The sequence below is a fragment of the Clupea harengus genome, chromosome 9 (assembly GCF_900700415.2).
Source record: "Clupea harengus chromosome 9, Ch_v2.0.2, whole genome shotgun sequence".
Classification (NCBI taxonomy): domain Eukaryota; kingdom Metazoa; phylum Chordata; class Actinopteri; order Clupeiformes; family Clupeidae; genus Clupea; species Clupea harengus.
This window is the reverse complement of record NC_045160.1, coordinates 19,102,580-19,125,354: the sequence shown is the minus strand read 5'-3', so window position 1 is coordinate 19,125,354 and position 22,775 is coordinate 19,102,580. Positions and strand designations below refer to the sequence as shown.

Below are 22,775 nucleotides of genomic sequence, written 5' to 3'. Positions count from 1 at the left end.
ATGGGCACACACACAGACCAACACACAGACCAACACACAGCACGCTCCAGTATGCAAACAAACCCAAACAAAGGAAAGGGAGTGGCAGAGCAGCCACATGGATATCATTAAGTTCCGAGGGAGATCATGCACCCAAGATCAGACAGAAAGAGACAGGCTCCTTGCCGCACACAGATAATCAGGGACAAAGACCTGAAGCTCGGTATCATTTTAAAGTTTAGAGAGGAACAATGGCAGGCACATATGCCCAAGCACAAAAACACACACACACACAAATACACACACACACACACACACACACACACACACACACACACACACACACACACACACACACACACACTCATACACATGCGTGCAGAGCAGGGCTCCTAGACAGAATGCAAGATATTTTATTCATGTGCAAGAAAAAGCAAGCAGGAGCGATGACTCACTGGGCCACCCAGGCCACTCAGCTCTGGTACAGAGACTGATAAGTGGGGAGAGGAAGGGTGACATCCCTCTGCTGCAACATCACTGCTCTACTGTGCATACACACACACACACACACACACACACACACACACACACAGACGCACAGACTCACAGACGCACCACACAAGTTAGTCGAAACTGGCTCATGACAGTAAATCCTGAAGGAAAATAAGCAACTGTTTCGAGAGCTACTTATCCAGAGAAAAGTCAGACAGTGGCCACTATGTTGTCTTTCCAAAATGGCACTGACCAAGCTACTAATTAACTTGGGTGTCCCATTTTGGAACAAGTTTGCACCAAATGAGGAGAACAGAGACCAGCAACAGAATATGTCTGAGAAAACTGCTCTGTTGGGCCGGGCAATCGGAATGAGACACTGAGCAATGCACAAGAGACGCCACACAACAAAAAAATCTATCCTGGGCCGTACAACTACATGTAGCACAATACACTGCAGTGCAGAGAACTGCTGTGCCAAGGCTTTCACCAGACGCACAATGTTTTTTTTCTTCTTCAGAGTACCACTAACCTAATGCTGATGCTGACTGGGATGGTCTGCTATTAGTGTCTTGACCGAGAGAGAGAGAGAGAGAGAGAGAGAGGGAAAAAAAAAAAAAACACCAGACATTGTTCCCTGAGACTAAAATCTCTTGAGTTGAAAAGATTACATTTGAAAGACTAAACTTGCGATGGGCTGTAGAAACCTTCGGTCTTGTGCAGACGCAACACACATGCAGGAGCTGGCACAGTATGCTCACTTAAGATAATTAGAGCACGCAGCACCCAGGAGGCAAAGACAGGAGTCATGAGAATGGGAGATTGTCGGTCGAGGCCACTATATTTAAAACCCCCTTATGCACCGAATGCAAGGCTAAAGATGGTCGAACTTCAAATGTACAGGCAATGGCACCGAAACGGCCACTGCAGTGCTCAGAAAGAAAGAATCATGATGATGTCTTATCAACTTTCAGCAATAGTGTTTGGTTGCAATGCATGCCAGTAGAGATATTAAATGTAAATGAGAAAGAAAGAGCGCAATGAAGAAATGCTCACTGGTGAAAAGACATCCACTTGTCCGTTTGTGCTTTACACTAGCCGTGTGATTACACTGATAAACAAACGCAGGTTAGCACAAGCCACCTGTACTCCTGATCCGCACGGCAACTAGTGCTGCTGATTCCGTCAGAGAGGACTCACGTGTTTTGCTCTGAAGCATGTTTGCACTCGTTAAGAGGTATAATGGAATTGCCTGTGACTATCTGTCTGTCTGTCTTGGTGTGGGTGTGTGTGTGTGTGTGTGTGTGTGTGTGTGTGTGAGTGTGTGTGAGTAAGTGTGTTTCTTGGTGTGTTTTCTGCACTGGAGCAGTGGGTAGGGTGGGACATGTACCCAGGATTACGTCTTTTTCCTCCCTCTTCAGAAGAGCTTAACTCAGGGCATTTCTTGCAGCTAAGAGGATTTGCTGGAATGCAAAGTGCAATTGGTCAAACAACTGAAAGTGTGTTTATTTGTATTCAGCCAGCAGATTTGGAGATCAGGAGGGCAGGCTCTGATTCAAAGGTATGTAGGCCTAGAACTTCAGGTACACAACTAGTTATATTTCTCTTCAACTCCTGGCTACTGAAAACCTCCCTTTGTTCCCCTCAGTAGTTATTTACACCAACCAGCCATGGTCAGCAGTATTGTGATGCAAAAGCCCATTGATTTAGATTAATTTACATTATTCAAATGGCAATTACTATGTATGGCTGTGAAAACAACATAACTTTTCTCACAAGGAACGGTACTTTGGTAGAACCTTTTAGTGGGACCAAGGCCTGCATTCACAACCACAAAGCAGATAAGGTGTTGTTCCTCCATTACGGCTCTGTTTCTCTGATATCCATCTATGCATCTCCATTAGCCTGCCAGAGACATGAGGGTATGAGGACCAGGAGCACATGTCACTTTGCTGTGACACTGCATTCAGGCCACACAATGAGCATTCACTCAAAGCCATTCATTGCTGCCGGGCTATCAGACACCACCATTCATGTGCATCAGGCCTGCAGACATCAAGTCATGTGTAAACACAAACACACACATCCCTAACAGCTTTAGCACACTCACACATGTACCCAGCAAAAAAAAAAAACACTCCCATATGCGGTTTATCACATTCACACAAGATTTGCTCCTGGATCATGATGCGATGGAGAGAAGCAGCAGTAAAGGCTGTGCCATCATAGATATGTTTCCACTGGCAGCACAAAACTCACCCCAACATTTTCTCCTTAATCTGCTCATTTTGTTGAATGAGGCAGAAGACTACAGCAGCATATTTTAGACATGACAGGAGTGTAGATGATCACAAGACTTGAATATGGAGTCATGCTACCAGACGACTGTCAGAATCCTTATTTTATTATATATTCTCCTTGTCTAGATCCTGTACCTGTTTATCACCCTGAGGACGCTTAAATACTCAGAGAGCTGGAGAGAACACATTCCTGTGATTCCACACTGCTTTAATCTACAGTAAGTCGTATCAGCAAGTGCCTAGCAGTGAACGGCAATGCCTCCAACTAATCCACATCGTATATGCCAAGATGGCTGCCTGCTTCCTGAATGAACCGTTTTTGTGAATTAAAATGTAGTCCCTTTCTTCTAACCAACACTGCTCGATCATAAACAGGTTTAGTTATAAACTGGATCCATTAGAAGGGGTCATTAATGGTCACATTCACAGCCTCTATGGGAATCAGAGAGGAAGTGAAAGTAAACAAACTAAGCCATGCAAAGGAAGTATCTTTGTATCTCCTTGGAGCTTGTACAGGCTGCTCATAACTTTGGTTCAAGGCCTGTGGTGGGCACTCAGCATTTCAGCAGGCCTATAAGTCTATCCACCTCAGCTGTCTCTTCATGACAGCGCAAAGCAACCCACACAGAATCCACAAATATCCCAGGCGTCAAAAGACTCACCACCCACAGCACACACATAGAACACACACATAAACACTGCAAAATCTTATCTTTGTCTTCTACCAGTGTTTGTCTGACACAGGTCTAATTAACATGTTCAGTTTGGCTGAAATATGGGAATGTATTTTTACAAAGGCACACATCAGGTTTTTTTTTTTTATATGTGGGGTTAAGTGATAAATCAGTGCATTAACATGTCACCATTAAATTAATCAACAAAAATGTGACTTATGATATATAGAATATATTGAGGGATTTTAATGATTTCATTCCCTGTGTGATTTCCCTGCAGTTCCTCTCATAGCAACGTGTTTTATACGCCCAGAGGCAGAGATGATTGCTTATAGGAAAGAGCAATGCAGCATCAAATGATTGAGGGTGCGCCAGCAAAAGTGGAAATAAGCTTATTTCATAACACAAACACAACTTTGGGTGCCCACAAGACTCCAGGAAAATGCAATTAGTGTTTTCTGAAACGTTCTTCACCAGACTAACATGGGATCAAACGTGATATACTAAGCTATTTCACTTGGCATTAGGCCATTGGGATGGGTGGATGTTCAGGCCTTGTGCCTTTGCAAGTGAATAACAGTAAGTGTGTAGGTTAAAACATTGGCTACAGGCTACAATAGTCTGCATATGAAGGCTTTAAGGACGTCAGACAATAAGATGAATGTTTAGAAATAAATTAAATTATTAAATCACTCATGGCTGACATGGTTGGTTTCCGTGTTCCCATTTTATGTCTTCTCTGCCTTTTGTCTTTATTGTACTGCTAGACTACCCAGAGAATCTATACCGGACTTCAAATAGACTACCTTGTGATACTGAGACAGCTGAGAGGATTGCCAAATGTAGGCTATTCGTGACTGTTATATCCCGATCAGACCACAAGAACCGCATCGAATATAACCCTTCGTCCGAGGGTGGTTCTTCGCGTATTTTTAAAATGACAGATTTATTCTCGAGGTGGCACGCTTAATGCATAATTTACTGTCCAGTCGTCCACAAATTGGCTAACGTTACCTTAACGTAAGCGCAAAAAATACCTTAAGATACCAGACATTAGGTTACAAAAGTAAACCTCTACAGTAACAAATGTGTCGCATGATTGCTTAATGAGAATGGGCAACAGCCGTCAAATTATAGAGATGCTGACGTACCCATGTCATAAATAGGCCTCACACATAACATACAATAGGCTACTGAATGAAATTAAAATTAAATTAGAAAATCAGGTAAAGCTCAGGTATTTGGTTTACGGGGAACAGTCTAATAAAATAATTTAGCCACTCATTTCAACAAGGTTAACCTAGCTTACTTGATTTTAATATTGACTTGCAAAATGCCATGAAAAACGTGGAACTCCCTGTATAATTGTTAACCAACGTCAAAGTGCACGATATTCATACCTCAATGTATCCGGCCAGGGCTGGGACAACAACTATTCCCACAAAGAGAAGAGATATAGCGGAGATAGAACCCATCTTCCACGGAGGTCTCCACAGATTTTTATATGAGGTGACCTCTCCGTTGATTTTGTCGTGTAACGGCGAACTCCAAAGATATGCAGGTGGGATTGGTCCCTGAACAGTTCGTGTTTATTCTCTCGCACTGCAGCGAAAGTCCCGTATTTTTATTTTTCACCTGAAATACACAGAGATTGCGGCTCATTCGATTGCGTCGGATATAGAAATGCAACGTCTTCGTCTACAGTGTGAGGAGGACACCGCCGCTCTAAATACAAGTATCTCGTTGCGCCGCCAGGCGACAGCTTTAAGACTTACCGGAAGTGAAGTCATGGACTCACCATGACTGAAGAAAGTCAGTGGTTCTAATTAAATAGTAGCGTCGAGTATTGGACGTGAACTGAGCTAATTTTGGTTTATGGGTGGGCACTGATCTTGAAATACAAACGGGGCTGTATATTTTTTCTTGGAAATTAAAGCAACCTATTTGCGTCATTTTCATAGGATACAGATTGTTCGAAAATTAATAGGAGACAACTGAGATTTAAACAGCATGGATGCAGGCCTATTTTAAGCAAATATTGTTGCATTGAACAACAAACCTAGGCCTACCTATAGCCAAACCTAGGATATAGGTTATATTAACGTAACTAACCTATCTAATTAATTTGTGTATGCCTACACTCGGCCATACTCACTAGGAATTAACGCGCCCTCTAGCACATGTTTAGTCTACTGCAGTTACCCAAATAGTTGGTGGGTTCCATGGCTTCAAAGCCAAGCATTTACCGCTGGGAAACGCTCCTCTGAAATCAAGAGGTGGTGGGCTTTCTTTTTATTTCTTCATTGGGTCACTGAGATTAAAGCATAAAGCATACGTAACTGCAATACTATAGATTAATGCAACCCATATGTAATAAACTAGCGAATGGAGCAGGAACCAGGCTTCTCCTTGGCATCTTGCAGTTTATTAATGAAACCCAATAATAGGTCAAACTGATGCAGATAACAGGGAAGGCAGACGGTCTTATACGTGGGCACACTTGGTAGGGGTGGGCAAATGAACAGCGCTAGCAACAGAGAATAACATACACTCGATTAAGCACAGCACAGAGACTCAAAAAGGATAACAGAAATGCAAGCTAACAGTCATACATGCACATCATTATGGGGAAAACTATCACACACACACAAAGAAGCGCACAATCCCCCTTGCATGCTACAATGCTATAGCTGTGTGTGTAATACACTTTATGATAGTCCAGTTATTTATTTTTGTGTTCTCTTTTGTAATGACTGTATACATGCAGTATTTCCATATAAAATGGTTTACTGTGTTTATTTGACACCTGTGAAAACTGATTGTGAAAAACCAAATGCTCACATCTAAGCCACATCTAAAGGACATGTTCTGAACATATCCTCTTCTGGGGACACTGTTGTGGAGGGAATGTCTAATTGTGCTCTGTTTGTTTATGCGTGTAAGCAACTGAGTCTGAGAGTTCGAGCCAAGTGTTTCTATCGCACTATAATTTGAACCATTAATGACAGATGTTATAAATATTGTAGTGTGCAAGTGGAGTTGTTACTTGTGTGTGTGTGTGTGTGTGGATGTGCTGATGTGTTCCTGTTTAAATGATTAAAGTAAAATGTACTGCTCAATGTTCCATTTTCGAATGAATTTGTTTTCTCTGTCAGCCTGTACATAGTGTTTCATGTCCGCGTATAAGACTATCTGCCTTTCTTGCCTTCTGTATGAGTTTCTGAATGGTAACCTTCCGTGTGTGGTTGTTCAATAAACGGCAAGATGCCAAAGAGAAGCCTTCAGTTTCCCCCGTTGCTACAATATTTTAAACATAATAAGGGCAGTAGTAAAAAACCTTTGGTGTAAGTGAGATAACCTAAAAGGCATTCAAAAACCTTGCAAACACCACCAACAGCCCAGTTGGCATTGAACAGTTTGTTTTGATGTTTTGGTGAGTTTGCAATGTCATGCTGTGAAAGCTTTTCTTACATGTTTACAGGGTGTTCCGTCCTGAAACACAGAACCACATAGTACATATCCTGAATGGCTAGTGGGAATGACAGGTTGACTGTTGCTTTAATCTTCCCACCAAGAAAAGTTTTGGTAGGTCATAACACAAAACTGTTAAAGTCTAAAACAAAGCAATACATTGCATGTAAGGGACATCATTCTGAACCCAGGAACAGTTCTGAGGATGTAGTGTGTGGGTAGGTGGTATCTTCATTCCGAAGGAGAAAAATGCCGTGGACATAGGCCAATTCCGACCTATCAGTCTTCTTAATGTGGAAGGAAAGATCTTCTTTGTGTGGGTAGCAAGGAGGTTAGTTACCTATCTGAAGGCAGATCTTTCTGTGCAGAAAGCAGGAATCCCAGATTTTTCTGGATGTTTGGAACATAGTAGCATGATTTGGCATAAAATTCTGGCAGAAGAGACAGAAGGCAGAGACCTCCATGTGGTATTTTTGGAACTTGCGAATGCCTTTGGATCAGTTCCACACAGTCTGTTGTGGAAGGCATTCAGCTACTTTCAGGTCCCTGAGAAGATTTCAGCATTAGTCAGGGCATATATATAATATATATTTATATGACATGACAACACAGACAACAACTGCTCTGTGTTCCCGTAGCCAAATTGAATGACGTCCTGAAATGGGAAAAGATAAAAGTTAAACTTGTGTATGAAAGTGTAGAAGTGTTTCTATCAGTAAGGGAAAACTGGTGGAAAAGGGGTTTTATATTGATGGTGAGGTGAATTAATTGTTAGGCTATGGATACTATTTATAAGACATTATTGCCCGGTAAACGGAAATTGTGGTGCTTGGAGTTTGGGCTTTTGCCACGCTTAAGGTGGCCTTTGACTGTGTATGAAGTTGCTATTTCAGAGGTGGGGAAATTTGAGAGAGCTGTAGCTTTGTCTGGAAAAGGACTTTTGGAGTTACGAATGACCAGCTTGGTGGAGGAGTTCAAATGTGCTAAAACCAGCCTGGAGATGACTTTGTTACAGTCTAAGGGTCCATTAGTCAAGAACACTACTTCAATGGTAAAAAACAGGGAGGAGTCCACAAGAAGCGGTTCATTGTGCACAAGGTGCATTACACTATAGGGATGTCATTGGGCAGGTACACAGTGGAAGAGCAGGGTTTGGGCTAGGTGGCAGATGGTAGCTGGCTTTGTTCAAAGCTAGAAGCACGAAGAGTTAACTAGACAAGCAGCAGTGGCTTCTCAAGCAAAGCAAGGCCAATGAATGAACTGGCATGATGTTGAGATGAGGAAGAACAGCTGGGAAAAACTTTGGCCTATGGATGTGTAGGAATATTTTTGTATAAGATGAACAAGGATGAACTTTCAATAAATTCATTGATTTATTTAAGACAGCTGACCGTTTGGTTTTGCAATAGAAGGGGGTGTCCTCGGTTGACCCAGGCGAAGACAATGGGTGTGGTACAATATAGGCATCACATTCTGATTCGAGTGGGGTCAGATGGGAAGGTTAAATTTGATTGGCCGTAGGGGTCAACCAAACAGGAGATAGGTGGGAGGTGTTAGGTGACCTTTTAGAAATCCGAGCGGGAGAGTATCTTGTAAGATTCTTCCGGAATTTAATCTTTTTATTGTGGCCTAAATACTGCAATAAAGTTTGTGAGAGCAACACATCTATGTTTCAAGTTTCTGATGGAGATAGATGTAATTGGACATACAACAAAGAGACGACAGATGCTAACCACATTAAATTAATCTTACATTCACTTAAAATGTCCCAACTCCACAGAACCTTGGGAAGTCGGTGTAGAAACTGCAAGCTGTGTTGTGTGTGGGTGTTGGCTCATTAAAACATACTTTGTCTGGATGTAAAACTAGGGTTGCTACACATGGAGACATAATCAGGTTTTATAATCATGTGTGTGTTTGTTTGAGAATAAACAAGTTAAGATGAACTCTTTGCCAGGGAAAATGACAGTGACAGTAGGATTTGCAGCTGAGGCAGAAAAGTGGACACCAGGCACATACAAACAGGACTGACAAATGGGGGAAAGCACGGGATTGAAGATTGCTGTCTGATGTTGGCAGACAACTTCAAGTTCCACAGTGTATTGTTGTGACTGCTATGAGACTAGACATGGTGTTGTACTCTGAGTGTAAGCGCATTGTATACTTTATTGAGTTCTCTTTTATGATGCATGTTAGGCCAAAATGTACCCTAGTTACCTCAGGATTCCGGAGCTGCATATAAGTATATTTATTAGGCAAACAACAATTGCAATCGGGCTCACTCCCAGCACAAGGCTGAAAGTGAAGCCATGATGAACACATCGCACAAGGTTTATATAGACAGAAGTTTAGTGTTCAGTAGGGATAACTTCGTGGTGGATTTCTGACGTCCGAGGCACAGATGGAAGTTTTGCACAAGGTCGGAAGAAGCACAGTTCGACCCTTCTTATCACCTCTGGTCTAAACATACTCTTGTACATATGCAGACTAAGTGGCACCTAATAATCTAAGTTACACACACGCATAAACACAGAAAAGCCATGTTCCTGCTTACATAAGTACATGATTCATATAAGGTAATTAATAATACAAGGCACTTGATTATTATATTCTTAAGTCATTAACAGTGTTTGGAAATTATCTCTATCAATGCAATCTTTCATTTGAAAGGAAGAAGCTATATGTACGCGAAACAGCGAGGTTGGCAAAGACACAAAAGACCAGTGCAGATATGTGTTAGAAGCTTTGTAGCTAAATCAACCACAACATTTCTGTTGGATTTCGAGGACCGTAACTCAAAGGAGCTTTGAAGGAGTGGGTCCGGGATGCCAGATACCACCGTTGAGCCTTCTGGAGGTGTCATGGGCCTAATTCAATGAAACACTAATGAAGGAAGGTGCCTGCTTGAAAACCCCAGTGAAATGCTCATGAAGGCAGCTTTGTTGATGTTCTATCCTGCTGCTCAGGTTTTATGGTTAGGCAGTAATTTTGTGTTTAGCACTTTTGAGCTACAGACAGCACATGTTGTACGGTGAAAGAGTGTCTTTACGCGTGATACTGCTGCCTCCAACCAGTTGTGTGTCGTTGGTTGTATCCTTGTTCTGTTGGTTAGGCTGCTGCCAATGAGCACTTGTCAGTGACAGTGAGAGGATTGGCTGCTGTGGGAAGTCCCAAACCAGTAGCACAGGGAATTTAACATATTTTCCTGTGTATAGCTAAAAATGAGATCGTTTTAAGGAGATTTAGTCCAGTGTGTCTCATGTTTAGGGTGTCCAGTCATTATCTCGAAGGTCCACAAAATGAGTATTTATGGGATAGATTTATGGGAACACAGATAGATTCTAATATTCTTGGATGAGTACATCAAGGAGAGCTACTTGAGGCAAACATTTGCTGTGCACAAACCATATCAACAATATCTTTCAGCCAGAGCATCAATTTCCAAACACCATCCGTTGCATATGGCACCATGTCACCTACTATCACACACTGCAACCTTTGAAAGTTCCAGCTTTGAGTGATCGAGCCTGACATCTTCAGGCCATAAGGGCTTCCTTCACATGGTTTGCTCAGTTAATGAGACCGATGGTAAAACAGGAATATCGAAAAATATCAGTGAATATTTGTATTAATCATGAAAATTGAAAAATATCAGTGAAATTAGTGATTGGATGTTATGGTCCAATGCTCTGGCAGAAATAATCCATGTGATAACTGTTTTGATGGTTAGTCTGAAGCTCAACTGTGAGACACGGGGTGAAGATTGGACAAAGTTAGCCCATGGAGTAGCAAAAAAAACCTCTTTTTGATACAACCCAAAATTGTAGAAAATCCAATGTGGCGCAACGTCATTGGGTGCTTTGATCTTGTCCCAAGGAATCCAGTACCTCATAAATTCCCTCATGCGATTCAAAAGTCACATGCATGCATGTACCTCTACCTTGGACCTGTTGGTGGCATTAGAGTGCTTGAGAGACAGATATGAATCTTGCTGAATAGAGTCAAGGTAGTAGCCTAGACACTGGGCTTCTACAAAAGAACAATGCTCCACAGCATACCTCTAAATTCACCATGATCAAGAAACACAAGCAGTTGCTTTTGGAATACCCTGCGTTTCCCAGTTGAAAAGCTGAAAATCTATCATTAGACATCTTTGGGTAAGCTTTTGACACGTTGTGCATGCAGGACACCAGTACAAAGAGACAGAGGGCTGTCTACAAAAAACTTTTGCAAGCCAGAGGAGTGGCATGTTTTACTTTTACTTTTACAATTACTTTTATTATTATTTACAGTTACATTACTATTATCTGTTTTTAAGTCCATTAAATAAAAAAGTAACACAACATTAACATTTGAAGTAGTAGCATCATCTTGTCTGTTTGCCGCAGGGGGCTCTGTTTACTTCTTTTTACTTCAAAAATCAACTAAATCTGTCATTTCCACATGGGGTGGCCAAACCAAAACGAACTATAAAACATACCTCACAGTTGGGTAAATTGTTATAAAGAAAGTTTTGTTTACAGAGTTACACAGTACATTTTACACCCAAGAAAATATAAAAATATTTTAAATTAAATTAAAAAGCATACCTTAAACGTCTAGAAAGCTGGTTATATTTGAAATTAAAGTCAAGCAACAAAGCTACGTTTAATGTGTCAACTCAAAATGTGATAAAAATGTGATATCAATGTGATGCGACTATAAAGCGTTAAAAACAACACAAATGACTAGGTTACAGTAAACAAGGGAAATCCCACATCCATCTATAGATACTAGTCGAACCTGTATTGTGCGTGGTTAAGATGATTCACAGTTCTGGCCTGACAGTGACTCAACAACAATAAGGTTCAACTGAAACCTTTCTTCAGCCTTAATTTTACTAGGCAACCAACATGTATTTATGGCCTATTTAATTGTTAACTCACATAATTTAGGGTTTTAGTGGTTAGCAACTATTGAAGATATCAGGATGATATCGCAATACTTAGCCTGCTAACGTATTTTTAGCGTCTGTGTTAGCCCAGTTCTTTCGTTCTGCCCACACAAGACACCTGGGTAGGAAGTCGCAGGTGAGTATCGCTCAGAGGACACACCCTCTGTAACTCAACCATCCCGGAAATTTGTGAGATCGCCATAAACAAGACAGACATTCGAGGTATTTCAATATCTTTGCCTTTGCCCTAAGATGTTTTAACTCATTGTAGGTCCATTGTTTGAGTCAAATTATTGATTTAACTTTTAACTTATCTATTTTGTATATCCTGTGTCAGCTCACCTTGGAAGAAGCGCTACTTTGCACTACTTTGAAGACCAGAGATTGAACGCACCCTGAAAATTGCAAGGAAGACTACGACCTAATTTGAAGTGGAATTGAAAGACGAAGCAACCACAAGATTAGCTTTCACCCTTTCCCCCCTAAAACCTTTTGAGGTTATGGATCCAATGCACTCGGGGATGCGTTACACTCCGAAAGCCACGGTAGGTTTCATATCCGACATTAGTTTCTAGCCGATACCTACAGCAAAGAGCCTTCTGGCCTACCTGGAAGTTTGGATACCAAATAGCCAGTTAAGACTAAATTGAAAAATAGCCCTGCTGATCACAGGTACTTGTTTTGTTAATAGAACGGAGTGTCATAATTCATTCATTCTCCTAACAGTTTTTTTACACTCCAGCTTTTATCACGAAGTTGTTTTCCTAATACCATACACAACCAAATGAATCCAAGAAGTATTCCTTAAGCCTTCCAGGACAAATTAGTGTCTGTCTGAATATGAGGACATTATCGTTCTAGCAGTGTAACTTTCTGTTTAGAAAATGTATTGTTAAACTGCCAGTTGGCCTTTACTGACCTATCAGTTCCCTTGTTCTTTTATTAGTCTACCGCCAATGCACCATAGCCTGTTGTATCTTTCGAGCGTGAAACAGAAGTGGAGGCTCTAGAGTTTATGTATTAGTCGATCATTTTAGTAAAAAGCAATGGTGTCATCTACTTTGAACTACTCTCATGCTCTAAATTGTTCTTTTACATTGCTTCAGTGAGCTGAACTCATATATATATAGTCGTTTCCCCCTTAGCAAATAGTTGAAACTTTCCAGGTTTATATAATCTAACATGCTGCCATCAGCAAAAAAAAGTCATAGTAGTGGTTGTGAAGGGGAAGGCCTGTTTATCTACACTACTCCACACCAAGCAAGATTTACCTGATCCTTACCCAGTCATCATGATGCATTAGAGGATCATATACAGAATGGCCACTTGTGTATTGGATTAATTGATTACCAGGAATTTAAGCACTGCAAAATCTTTTACTCTTACATTGTTCTCCATTTAGGAATTTACTGTATTATATCATGTCAAATACATAAAAATGTGGTTTAAAAAGAGTCCTATTATCACAAGTGATTTATGGCTAAACCTGCCATGACTGATGATTGAACCTGACTTTGTAATTTGCTGTGTGGTGCCATGCAATTTGATGGGATTGAATACATGAGTGTGATTAACCAGATCATGCAGCAGAGAGTGGGGGCAGAGGGCCTTATCAAGCAGATGAAAGGGTTCTGTGGCTCACAGACTATGGCTCTGTTCAGACATGATGTAGAACATCATCCAGTACTGTTCATGTGGATATCTCAGTTGAATGAAAATACGTAAAAATATAAAACAAATATTTAAATTCAATAGGTTTTAAATAGGCCCACTTTAGTGGTGGTCTTTCATTTATACCTCTTAGCAATGGACTGCGTCTTTCAGTAAATTGTGCAGACCTGGTGATTATTGGATAAGATGCATGGATATTATATATTTTTGTTGTCGGTCAGATTTAGTGTAAAAAGCAGGATAAAACACAGACAATAGTTTGGTATTTAAAAAATAACTTCTTTGGTAGGCAAGATACCTTGTGGGATCACACACCAAGATACCTGGGTGGAGTTAGTTAAAAACATCCTCAAGTATGCGAGTATAAATGTGAATAAAATCTGGAACACCTTGGAATATTTTACTTAGAACATTTAGGATTTGTAATCCTGCTTTGGTGGTTTTATTTTGCAATACTAATCTTCCGGCTCTGTTATCAATTACACACATGCCTGTGCTATTCTTCCGGCTCTGTTAACCCTTACATACATGCCTGTGCTATTCTTTCTATCCCCCAGGACCATGACTGGGACACATCAGTGCAGTTCCTGCCAGTTTCTGATTCCAAAAAACTCGAGAAGAAAAAAGGGCCTGGGAAGGTGGGAGCCGCGATCGGACTTGTCGTCTTTTTCCTGGTCATCTCGCTAATGACGGGGCTCCTGGTGTGGCACTTCCACTGTGAGCGCCCCTCTGCTTATTTAACTCTTGCATTCAACTCTATTGAATCTTTGAATGGTGTGTCATGGTGACTAATGTTGATCCTGTCATCTTCGTAGTCCGTAAAGACGTGCGAGTAAAGAAAATGTACACAGGATCGATGAGGATTACAAATCAGGCGTTTCAGGAGGCTTACGAGGACCCAAACAGCACTGAGTTTAAAACTTTGGCCAATCAAATTGCAGGACAGGTAAGAAAAGACACCAAAGTGCAGAGAAGTCAATGTAAATGTATACCTCTTTGAAGGTGTATTGATGCATTATTGTTTTGTCTTCCAGCTAAAAGAAATCTACTCCAAGACACCCCAACTGTCTAAGTACTATGTTGGGTCAAGGATACAGGCATTTAGGTAGGCTGCTAAATCTCTGACATGCTCTTTCATCAACTTGATTGAAATTTGCTGTAACCAGAAGAAGGCTTTTAGAATGTTTGTAATTCTACATGTTGATCAAGTCTGCTAAACATCTAAGACTAAACATTGGAAGAGAAAGTACATTACTCATTTCAAGCCTCAGAGAGATGGGATGTTTGTGAAGTGGAGATGGGAACAAAATATGTTTTGATGTTCCAACAGCGAGGGCAGTGTGATTGCATACTATACATCTGAATTCAACGTGCCGTCGGGCCAGGAGGGCGCAGTGGACCGCACTATGATCTCCATGGATCAGATTGTTGACAAGCAGCAGCAGCGACGGAGACACTCTGACAAGCCAGCCAGTGATCTGGTCTTTGATGATATTATGACTTCAGGTACGTTCATAGAGGTGCGTTGATTTGTTCGAACTGATATGGAATGGAAACTTATACATTATTCTTTATTTTTTTTTATTTTTTTTCAGAATTGGACATGCGACTGTTTCGATCGCCCAAAGGTGAGTTGCTATGTGTAAAGATGATGACCACTTGGGGATTTTCAAAAACTGCCAAAATCTCTAATTTCCATTTCCACTGTTCTCCACAGCACACAGCTATTACCAACACACCAGGTCCAATCACATTGGGATAGTGGAGTCTCCTGGCTTCCCAAACTACCCATACCCACCCAACAATCTGGTCCAGTGGCAGCTCAGGGCTGACAAGGGAAATGTGATCAAGCTGGATTTTGACACGTTTAACTTGGAGGAGAACTGTAAAAACGACTTTGTAAAAATATACGACTCGCTGGTGGCCATTGAAAGCCGTGTGATGGAAGAGTAAGTGTGAATTAAGCGTGAATTTCTGCTGACAGAGGTCAGACTTTCAACTACAAGGACAACCTTTGTTTATGTTTTTGTCTTTTTTTACATTGTACAAGTCTTAACACCATTGTTGTCCTTTGAGTGTAGCACCCTCTGCTGTTCAGTTATATTGTGACCGTGTTAGAGATACAGATTATCTTGAGAGTGGTGTAAGTGTGACACAGGGTGTTGTATGGATGTATGGAACTATCTTTTTTTGGAATGTTTAAGGACATTTTAGAATGTTGAAGGACATTTTGAGTTGTGTGGCTATTGACTAGCATACTTTTGTAGGATCTGTGGCTATTTCTCACAGAGTGATCACCTGGCCTTCATCTCCTCCGGGAATGTCATGCTCGTGTCGTTTTTCACTAACGAGGCCAGGAACTACCCAGGGTTCAGGGCCCACGTCTCTCAGGTTCCCCGCAGTACAGGTACGGAGGCCATGTTTGTAGTTTGTTCTTGCAGTTAACTTGTGTATCAGTGGAAATGTACCATGGATAATTGTACACCTAATCAAGGGCCTAATAATATTCTTGTGTCAATGTTCTCAGCAATGCAATGTGGGGGCACACTCTTAGGAAACTCTGGTACCTTTACGTCACCACACTACCCAGACTACTACCCCCCTCTCACCACCTGTGTGTGGAGTATCCAGGTGAGAGAGTTCATTTTCCTGGCCTCATGTTGGAATGACTGATTTATTTGTATGTACTATTCATAACTTGAATAACTCGGTTAACCAAAAGCATTTATCTTGACTTGCTTACCTGTTTCTTGCTCTTCAAGGTGCCAACTGGGAAGCACATAAAGGTGACATTTGTTAAGTTTCTCGTTTCTGAACCTGGTCAAGAGTCCAGTAGTACGTGCTCAAAGGACCATGTGAAGATAAATGGAAAGAAGTGAGGATTGTTTTATTTTAAGTATTTACTTTTGATTTAAGACTTCCTTTAAAGTCAACGCCTTGATTGATTGATGGATAAATCTCTATATTGACATGCGTTTGTGACCTCATTATCTCTCAGGCTATGTGGTGACTTCACAAATAGAGTTGAAACTGCAGATACGAATGTCCTGACAGTGGTCTTCTCCTCTGATGCATCTTATGTGGATCGTGGTTTTATCGCCACGTATGAGGCCTTCGAATCGAAGGACCGTAAGTAGAGAAATCCATGCACACACCAGACGATTGTATTGGCTGTGGCTTATTGGCCTAATATTGTCCAATACTCATTGTGTGTCCAACGGTTATTTGTCTTGGTATTATTGTTTGGGATGAAGATGGGTAAAGTTTCGGGAATAATGCCTTACTCACACTTTCCCCCTCACCCTCTCCCTTTTCATTTCCAAATCAATAGCTTGCCCAAAGAAGTTCATGTGTACCAACAGTAACTGCATCAGTGAGGAACTGAAGTGTGATGGATGGAATGACTGTGGGGACAACAGTGATGAGAAAAACTGTAGTAAGTATTCACAAGCCCTGTGTTATGCAGAACACTATAAAGTGTCTAAAACCCTTGTAGACTAGACTGAAAAAGTCACCAATAGGCAGCACTACTTATGAACACTTGAGTCAGGAATTCATGGCTGGATGGCTCTGGCTTACTTGTTTGTATGTTTAATGTTTCACTTTTTATGACCTGTGTCTAGAGTGTAAATCGACTCAGATCAGCTGTAAGAATGGAATGTGTAAACCGAAGTTCTGGCTGTGTGACGGCGTCAATGACTGTGGGGACAACACGGACGAAAAGAACTGTGGTATGGCTTTACAATGTGTTTTTGACTTGACTTGATTCTGGAGTTGCTACGCCTGTTGGGCATAACCCAGTTTGTATGAGAGGCTAACACTGTTTTTATGGTTTAGATAGTAGTTTAGATCAGACCGAGTTTTCACCTAATTCTATTTTTAGGATATATGTGTTAGTTTGTTTATATTTTATATATTTACTATTATATATCTGAAGATCTTTTTTGAACACACTGTGCATCTGTCATGCTCTTACCCCCATAAATGTCTGGATAGCTGAAACACTCCTCTAGAGTTCTGCTTCCTTGTTGTCACATCACAACATTTCTGTGCAGGTGTCTGTTCTAATGGACAATTCACATGCTCCAATGCTAAGTGTGTCTCAGAGAAGAATAAGTGTGATGGGAGAGATGACTGTGGTGATGGTTCGGATGAAGCTAACTGTGCGAGGTGTAAGTATTCCTCCTTATCTTTACAACATTGCAACCTTTGGCAGAAGAAGTTGTGTGTGTGTGTGTGTGTGTGTGTGTGTGTGTGTGTGTGTGTGTGTGTGTGTGTGTGTGTGGGGGGGGGTGAGATGTAGATAGAAAATGAGAAAGTGCTTGAAATCTCTTTGAAAGATTCTCTCTCGCTTTCTTTCTTTGCTCAGTTAATGAAGTAAGCTGCACACCCTTCAGCTTCAAGTGTAAGGACAAGAAATGTGTGAGCAAACAGAACCCAGAGTGTGACGGCACGGCTGACTGCAGTGATGGCTCAGATGAGGAGAACTGCAGTAAGTGCTCCTCTGTCTCATTTACAATCATACATTATATTTAGGTGGACTTTGGATTAGGAGATTTTCTTTTCTTTCTGACAGACTGTGGGAAGCAGCCCTTTAAGACCTCACGAATTGTGGGCGGACAGGATGCTTCTCAGGGGGAGTTCCCCTGGCAGGTCAGCCTCCACATCAAGCGTTCCTCTCACGTGTGCGGAGCCGCCATCATCAATGAACGCTGGCTTGTCACCGCGGCTCACTGTGTGCAGGACGACGCGAAGACCAGGTAACTTGTCTTCAAGAAACTGAAAACATGTACTTCAAGCAAATCGCAATTTCATATAAGCGGTTGTACTACCTGTACACTCAAATGGAATGGAACAGAAATTAGTTTGTGTTGTGGGTCTGCAAATTCTTTTCTGATGAGATGTGATATACTTACACATGTACAGTGGGGAAAATAAGTATTTGAACCCCTGTCGATTTCGCAAGTTTGACCACTTACAAAGAAATGTGTGATCTATACTTGTAATAGTAGGTGTATTTTACCAGTGAGAAACAGAATATCAACAAAAAAATCCAGAAAACTGCATTTTATAACATTTATGACTTCATTTGCATTTGATGCAGAAAATAAGTATTTGAACCCCTAGCTAAACATGACTTAGTACTTGGTGGAATAACCCTTGTTGGCAAGCACAGACGTCAGACTTTTCTTGTAGTTGGTCACCAGGTTTACACACATCTCAGGAGGGATTTTGGTCCACTCCTCTTTGCAGATCCTCTCCAAATCCTTAAGGTTGCGTTTTCAATGGGAGGGAATGAGGGAATGAGGTTCAAGCCCAGTATTCCACGTTACATGGCCCCATCCAGTCCCCTCGATGCAGTGGAGTCGTCCTGTACCCTTGGCAGAGAAACAGCCCCAAAGCATAATGTTTCCACCTCCATGCTTGACGGTGGGGATGGTATCATATTCAGCATTCTTCCCCCTCCAAACGCGGCAAGTCGAGTTGATGCCAAAGAGCTTGATTTTGGTTTCATCTGACCACATCCTGTCTCCCAATCCTCCTTAGAATCATTTAAGTGTTCATTGGCAAACTTCAGACGGCCCTGTACATGTGCTTCCTTGAGCAGGGGGACCTTGCGAGTGCTGCAGTACTTCAAACCATTACGGCGTAGTGTGTTGCCAATTGTTTTCTTGGTGACTGTGGTCCCAGCTGCCTTGAGATCATTCACAAGCTCCCCCGGAGTAGTTCTGGGGTTATTCTGCACCTTTCGGATGTTCACCGATACCGCACAAGGGGATATCTTGCATGGAGCCCCAGACCTAGAGCGATTGACAGTTGTTTGGTGTTGCTTCCATTAACGAATAATCGCACCAATAGTTGTCTGCTTCTCACCAAGCTGCTTGCCGATGGTTTTGTAACCCATTCCAGCCTTGTGCAGGTCTACAATCTTATCTCTGACGTCCTTGGTCAACTCTTTGGTCTTGCCCATGGTGGTGAGGTTGAAGGTGTGAAGTATGATTCTTTGGAGAGGTTTCTTTTATACACGTCACCAGTTGAGATCAGGTGTACCTTGTTAGGCCTAATGAGGACTAATCTGTGTGCTTCTTGGGCACATAACTGGTCATTGGGAGCCAGAATTCTTGCTGTTTGCTTGGGGGTTCAAATACTTATTTTCTGCATCAAATACAAATAAAGTCATAAATGTTATAAAATGCAGTTTTCTGGATTTGTTTGTTGATATTCTATTTCTCACTGTTACAATACACCTACCATTACAATTATAGATCACACATTTCTTTGCAAGTGGCCAAACTTGTTCAAATACTTATTTTCCCCACTGTATATATTATGCCATAGTTTCACGTCATGTTTATGCTTGTGTGTTGGGATAGATACTCTCACCCATCCACCTGGGATGTGTATCTGGGCCTTCACGAGCAGAAAGACAAGAGCAAGGCAGTGAAGCGGGGCCTGAAACAGGTCATCTCTCATCCTTCCTATAATGCCTACACGTTCGACTTTGACATTGCACTGATGGAGCTCGACTCGCCTGTTACCTTGAGCGACACCGTCCATCCCATCTGCCTGCCCTCTGCCTCGCATGTGTTCCCTGCAGGCAAGTCTGTGTGGATCACGGGCTGGGGTGCAACCAGGGAAGGAGGTAGGTGTTTGAAGCGATTTTTTTTTATTCATATTATATTTTATTTATTTATTTTTAAGGTAGCCCCTAAGAGAGAATGTATAATAACTTTTTGTGCATACAAAAAATGGAACTCCTAGAATGAATTATAAAGTATTGTGTGTGAATGTGTTTTATCTGTGTGTAGCAAGTTCTGGTCCAAATGTGCTTCAGAAGGCTGAGGTTCGCATCATTAACAGCACGGTGTGTAACGGTTTGATGGGTGGCCAACTGACCTCTCGTATGCTGTGCGCTGGAGTGCTGTCCGGGGGGGTGGATGCTTGTCAGGTAAAGAACGTCACAGCTTCACTTGCTAACACAGTGTAGAGGGGCCATTGGGTTGGTTCAGAATGGTTAGCTCCAGCAGGCCAACCTTAAGATATCACACTCTGCCCACTTGTTTTTCAGTTTGCCCCATCTTTTTACAGTATTGTACAGGACTTATTCTAAAATCTCTGAGATTTTCTTTCCATCTTATGAAATCTCTTCTTTTATGTCCTCCTGATGTTTCTCATAGTGCCTCTCAGGTAGCCCTCCTCATTATATGGCACTTATCCACTACTGTGACCTACACAGAGGGAATGCTGATTGATCTCTGTCATTAATTACATTTTCTCCTCTTTTGGACCGCTAGGGGGACTCTGGTGGCCCCCTGTCCAGCCTGTCTCTCCCCGGCGGACGGATGTTCCTAGCTGGAGTGGTGAGCTGGGGTGACGGCTGTGCCCGTAGAAACAAGCCGGGTATCTACACAACTGTCACCAAGCTCCGTGGCTGGATCAAAGAGAAGACTGGAGTTTAGTCCAGAGGAAGGGAGTGGTGAGCAGGACCATCAGGCCTATTTTTATTTGAATGAAATTGAAACACTTTGCCTTGAGCCCTTGTTTCATCAAAATGCACACCATCACCACTTCCATACTGTATACTATATCCCATACTCTACTTCAAAGATAATTTAAGCACAGAATTTAAGGAACAGGTATCGTTTTACAATTATTTTAACTAATGTGGCCAAAAGCCATACAAAGCTAGTGTGACATTCAGGCACATTTGTAAATATTGGAAAAATGGAAAGGCACAGAAGGGGTTTTACGTACATTTTTAAGTTGTAAATAAACATTTTGTTTTCTGTTTTAATGTGTTTCATGAAGTATGTTTTAGTGACTTCAGACTATATTCTGTAAAATATGATTGGTTCTTTGCCTGTGGGTAAGATTATGGAGGGACATTGTTACATCTCGATCTTTTGCCATCCTTTTGAAATGGAAAGCACTTTGCTAACCTATGGCATTGTCTTTTAAAACCTTTACAGCAGGGATTTTTTGCTAATGTTTTTAAGTTTTGACTGTGAATGATTTTTGTCAGACATATCATATGATTACAACTTTTGTTAGGTAACACATTCTTATTTAATTTCATGCAAACTGGAGATCAAAAGCATTCTTGTACATTGGATTTTTTTTTTCAAGCTTATGAATCCATTTTGTCTGTCATGTCCTATGGTTAATGTTTTTCTAACAATTCTTATTCAATTTCCTAAACACTTTTCTAGTGCCTTCTGTAACCAATTATAAATGTCAGAAGGTGGAAATAAACTGGAATTCGTTCCTTAGAGTGGAACAAACCCACTTACTCTTACCTCTACATTGCAAAGCACTGAAAGGGAAAATATTTTGAAATGAAATATTTGCTATGAAATTTTATTGCTTTATATGTCTTCTCAGATTCAATGTTTTTCCACTTCAGTGATTTGCATTTCAGTTGCCTAAGTTCAGCAGTGAATAAATATTGTACAATAAAATTGTCTTTATTCTTTGATTTGGTGTAATCGCATCTCTTCTGTTCTCACCCATGTGTCTGTTCTGATGCACCATACATTAATAGTTGAACGATTACCTTTTACAAGATGTAACACAGAATGTATTGTTCCATACAACCTGCCGATTATAGAAAGGCCGGCTTACGTGGTAAAACCACTACAAATGATCCAGAACGCGGCGGCGCGTCTGGTGTTCAACCAACCGAAAAGGGCACACGTCACCCCGCTACTCATTGACCTCCACTGGCTGCCTGTAGCTGCTCGCATTAAGTTCAAGTCACTTATGCTTGCCTACAGAGTGCTTGATGGTTCTGCTCCCACCTACCTAAATGCTCTCGTAAGGGCAAATGTTACACCCAGGATGCTGCGCTCTTCTAGTGAGCGTCGTTTGGCACTGCCGTCTGTGCAAGTACGGCAGTCCAGACTATTCTCATTTGTAGTTCCACGTTGGTGGAATGAACTACCTAGCACTACCAGAGCAAGGGCGTCCCTCTCTACCTTTTAAGAAGCTTTTGAAGACCCAACTCTTCAGAGAGCACTTCCTGTCCTTAACTGGCACTTCGACTAGTGCGTAACTTGCAATTACAGCAGTTACATTTCTGCACTTCTTTTTATCTTTTCTTTCATTTTGTTATATTTCTTATGTAAAGTAGTATTTATTGTTACACCAGGTTCTATTGCTCGTAGCTTGACTTCTCTCCCTTGTACGTCGCTTTGGACAAAAGCGTCTGCTAAATGACTAAATGTAGTTGCTTATTTTACATCATTGAAAAAAACA

At 41.4% G+C, this 22,775-nt stretch overlaps 2 protein-coding genes across 4 annotated transcripts in view; one reads left to right on the top strand and one right to left on the bottom strand.

Annotated features, from left to right (window-relative positions):
* Nucleotides 1-5,181, bottom strand: part of aplp2 (amyloid beta (A4) precursor-like protein 2) — a 39,978-nt gene extending 34,797 nt beyond the window's left edge. For 2 of the 3 annotated variants that reach the window (XM_031573748.2, XM_031573749.2), the window contains exon 1: nt 4,846-5,181. In XM_031573748.2, the coding sequence (XP_031429608.1) occupies nt 4,846-4,920 (75 nt within the window). In that variant the 5' untranslated portion in view covers nt 4,921-5,181. The remainder of the gene's footprint in view (nt 1-4,845) is intronic. The other variant, XM_012832747.3, reaches the window with a different exon arrangement.
* A 6,776-nt stretch (nt 5,182-11,957) lies between these two features.
* Nucleotides 11,958-21,974, top strand: st14a (ST14 transmembrane serine protease matriptase a). Its single transcript, XM_031573747.1, has 20 exons — nt 11,958-12,071; nt 12,187-12,394; nt 14,078-14,237; nt 14,336-14,466; nt 14,555-14,625; nt 14,851-15,026; nt 15,116-15,148; nt 15,238-15,469; nt 15,788-15,927; nt 16,048-16,151; nt 16,283-16,395; nt 16,519-16,649; nt 16,852-16,956; nt 17,144-17,251; nt 17,576-17,692; nt 17,890-18,012; nt 18,097-18,280; nt 19,895-20,163; nt 20,330-20,469; nt 20,816-21,974. Exons 2-20 carry the CDS (start codon nt 12,350-12,352, stop codon nt 20,978-20,980), a joined length of 2,547 nt encoding a protein of 848 aa, XP_031429607.1. The 5' UTR covers nt 11,958-12,071; nt 12,187-12,349; the 3' UTR covers nt 20,981-21,974.
* The last annotated feature ends 801 nt before the right edge of the window (nt 21,975-22,775 follow it).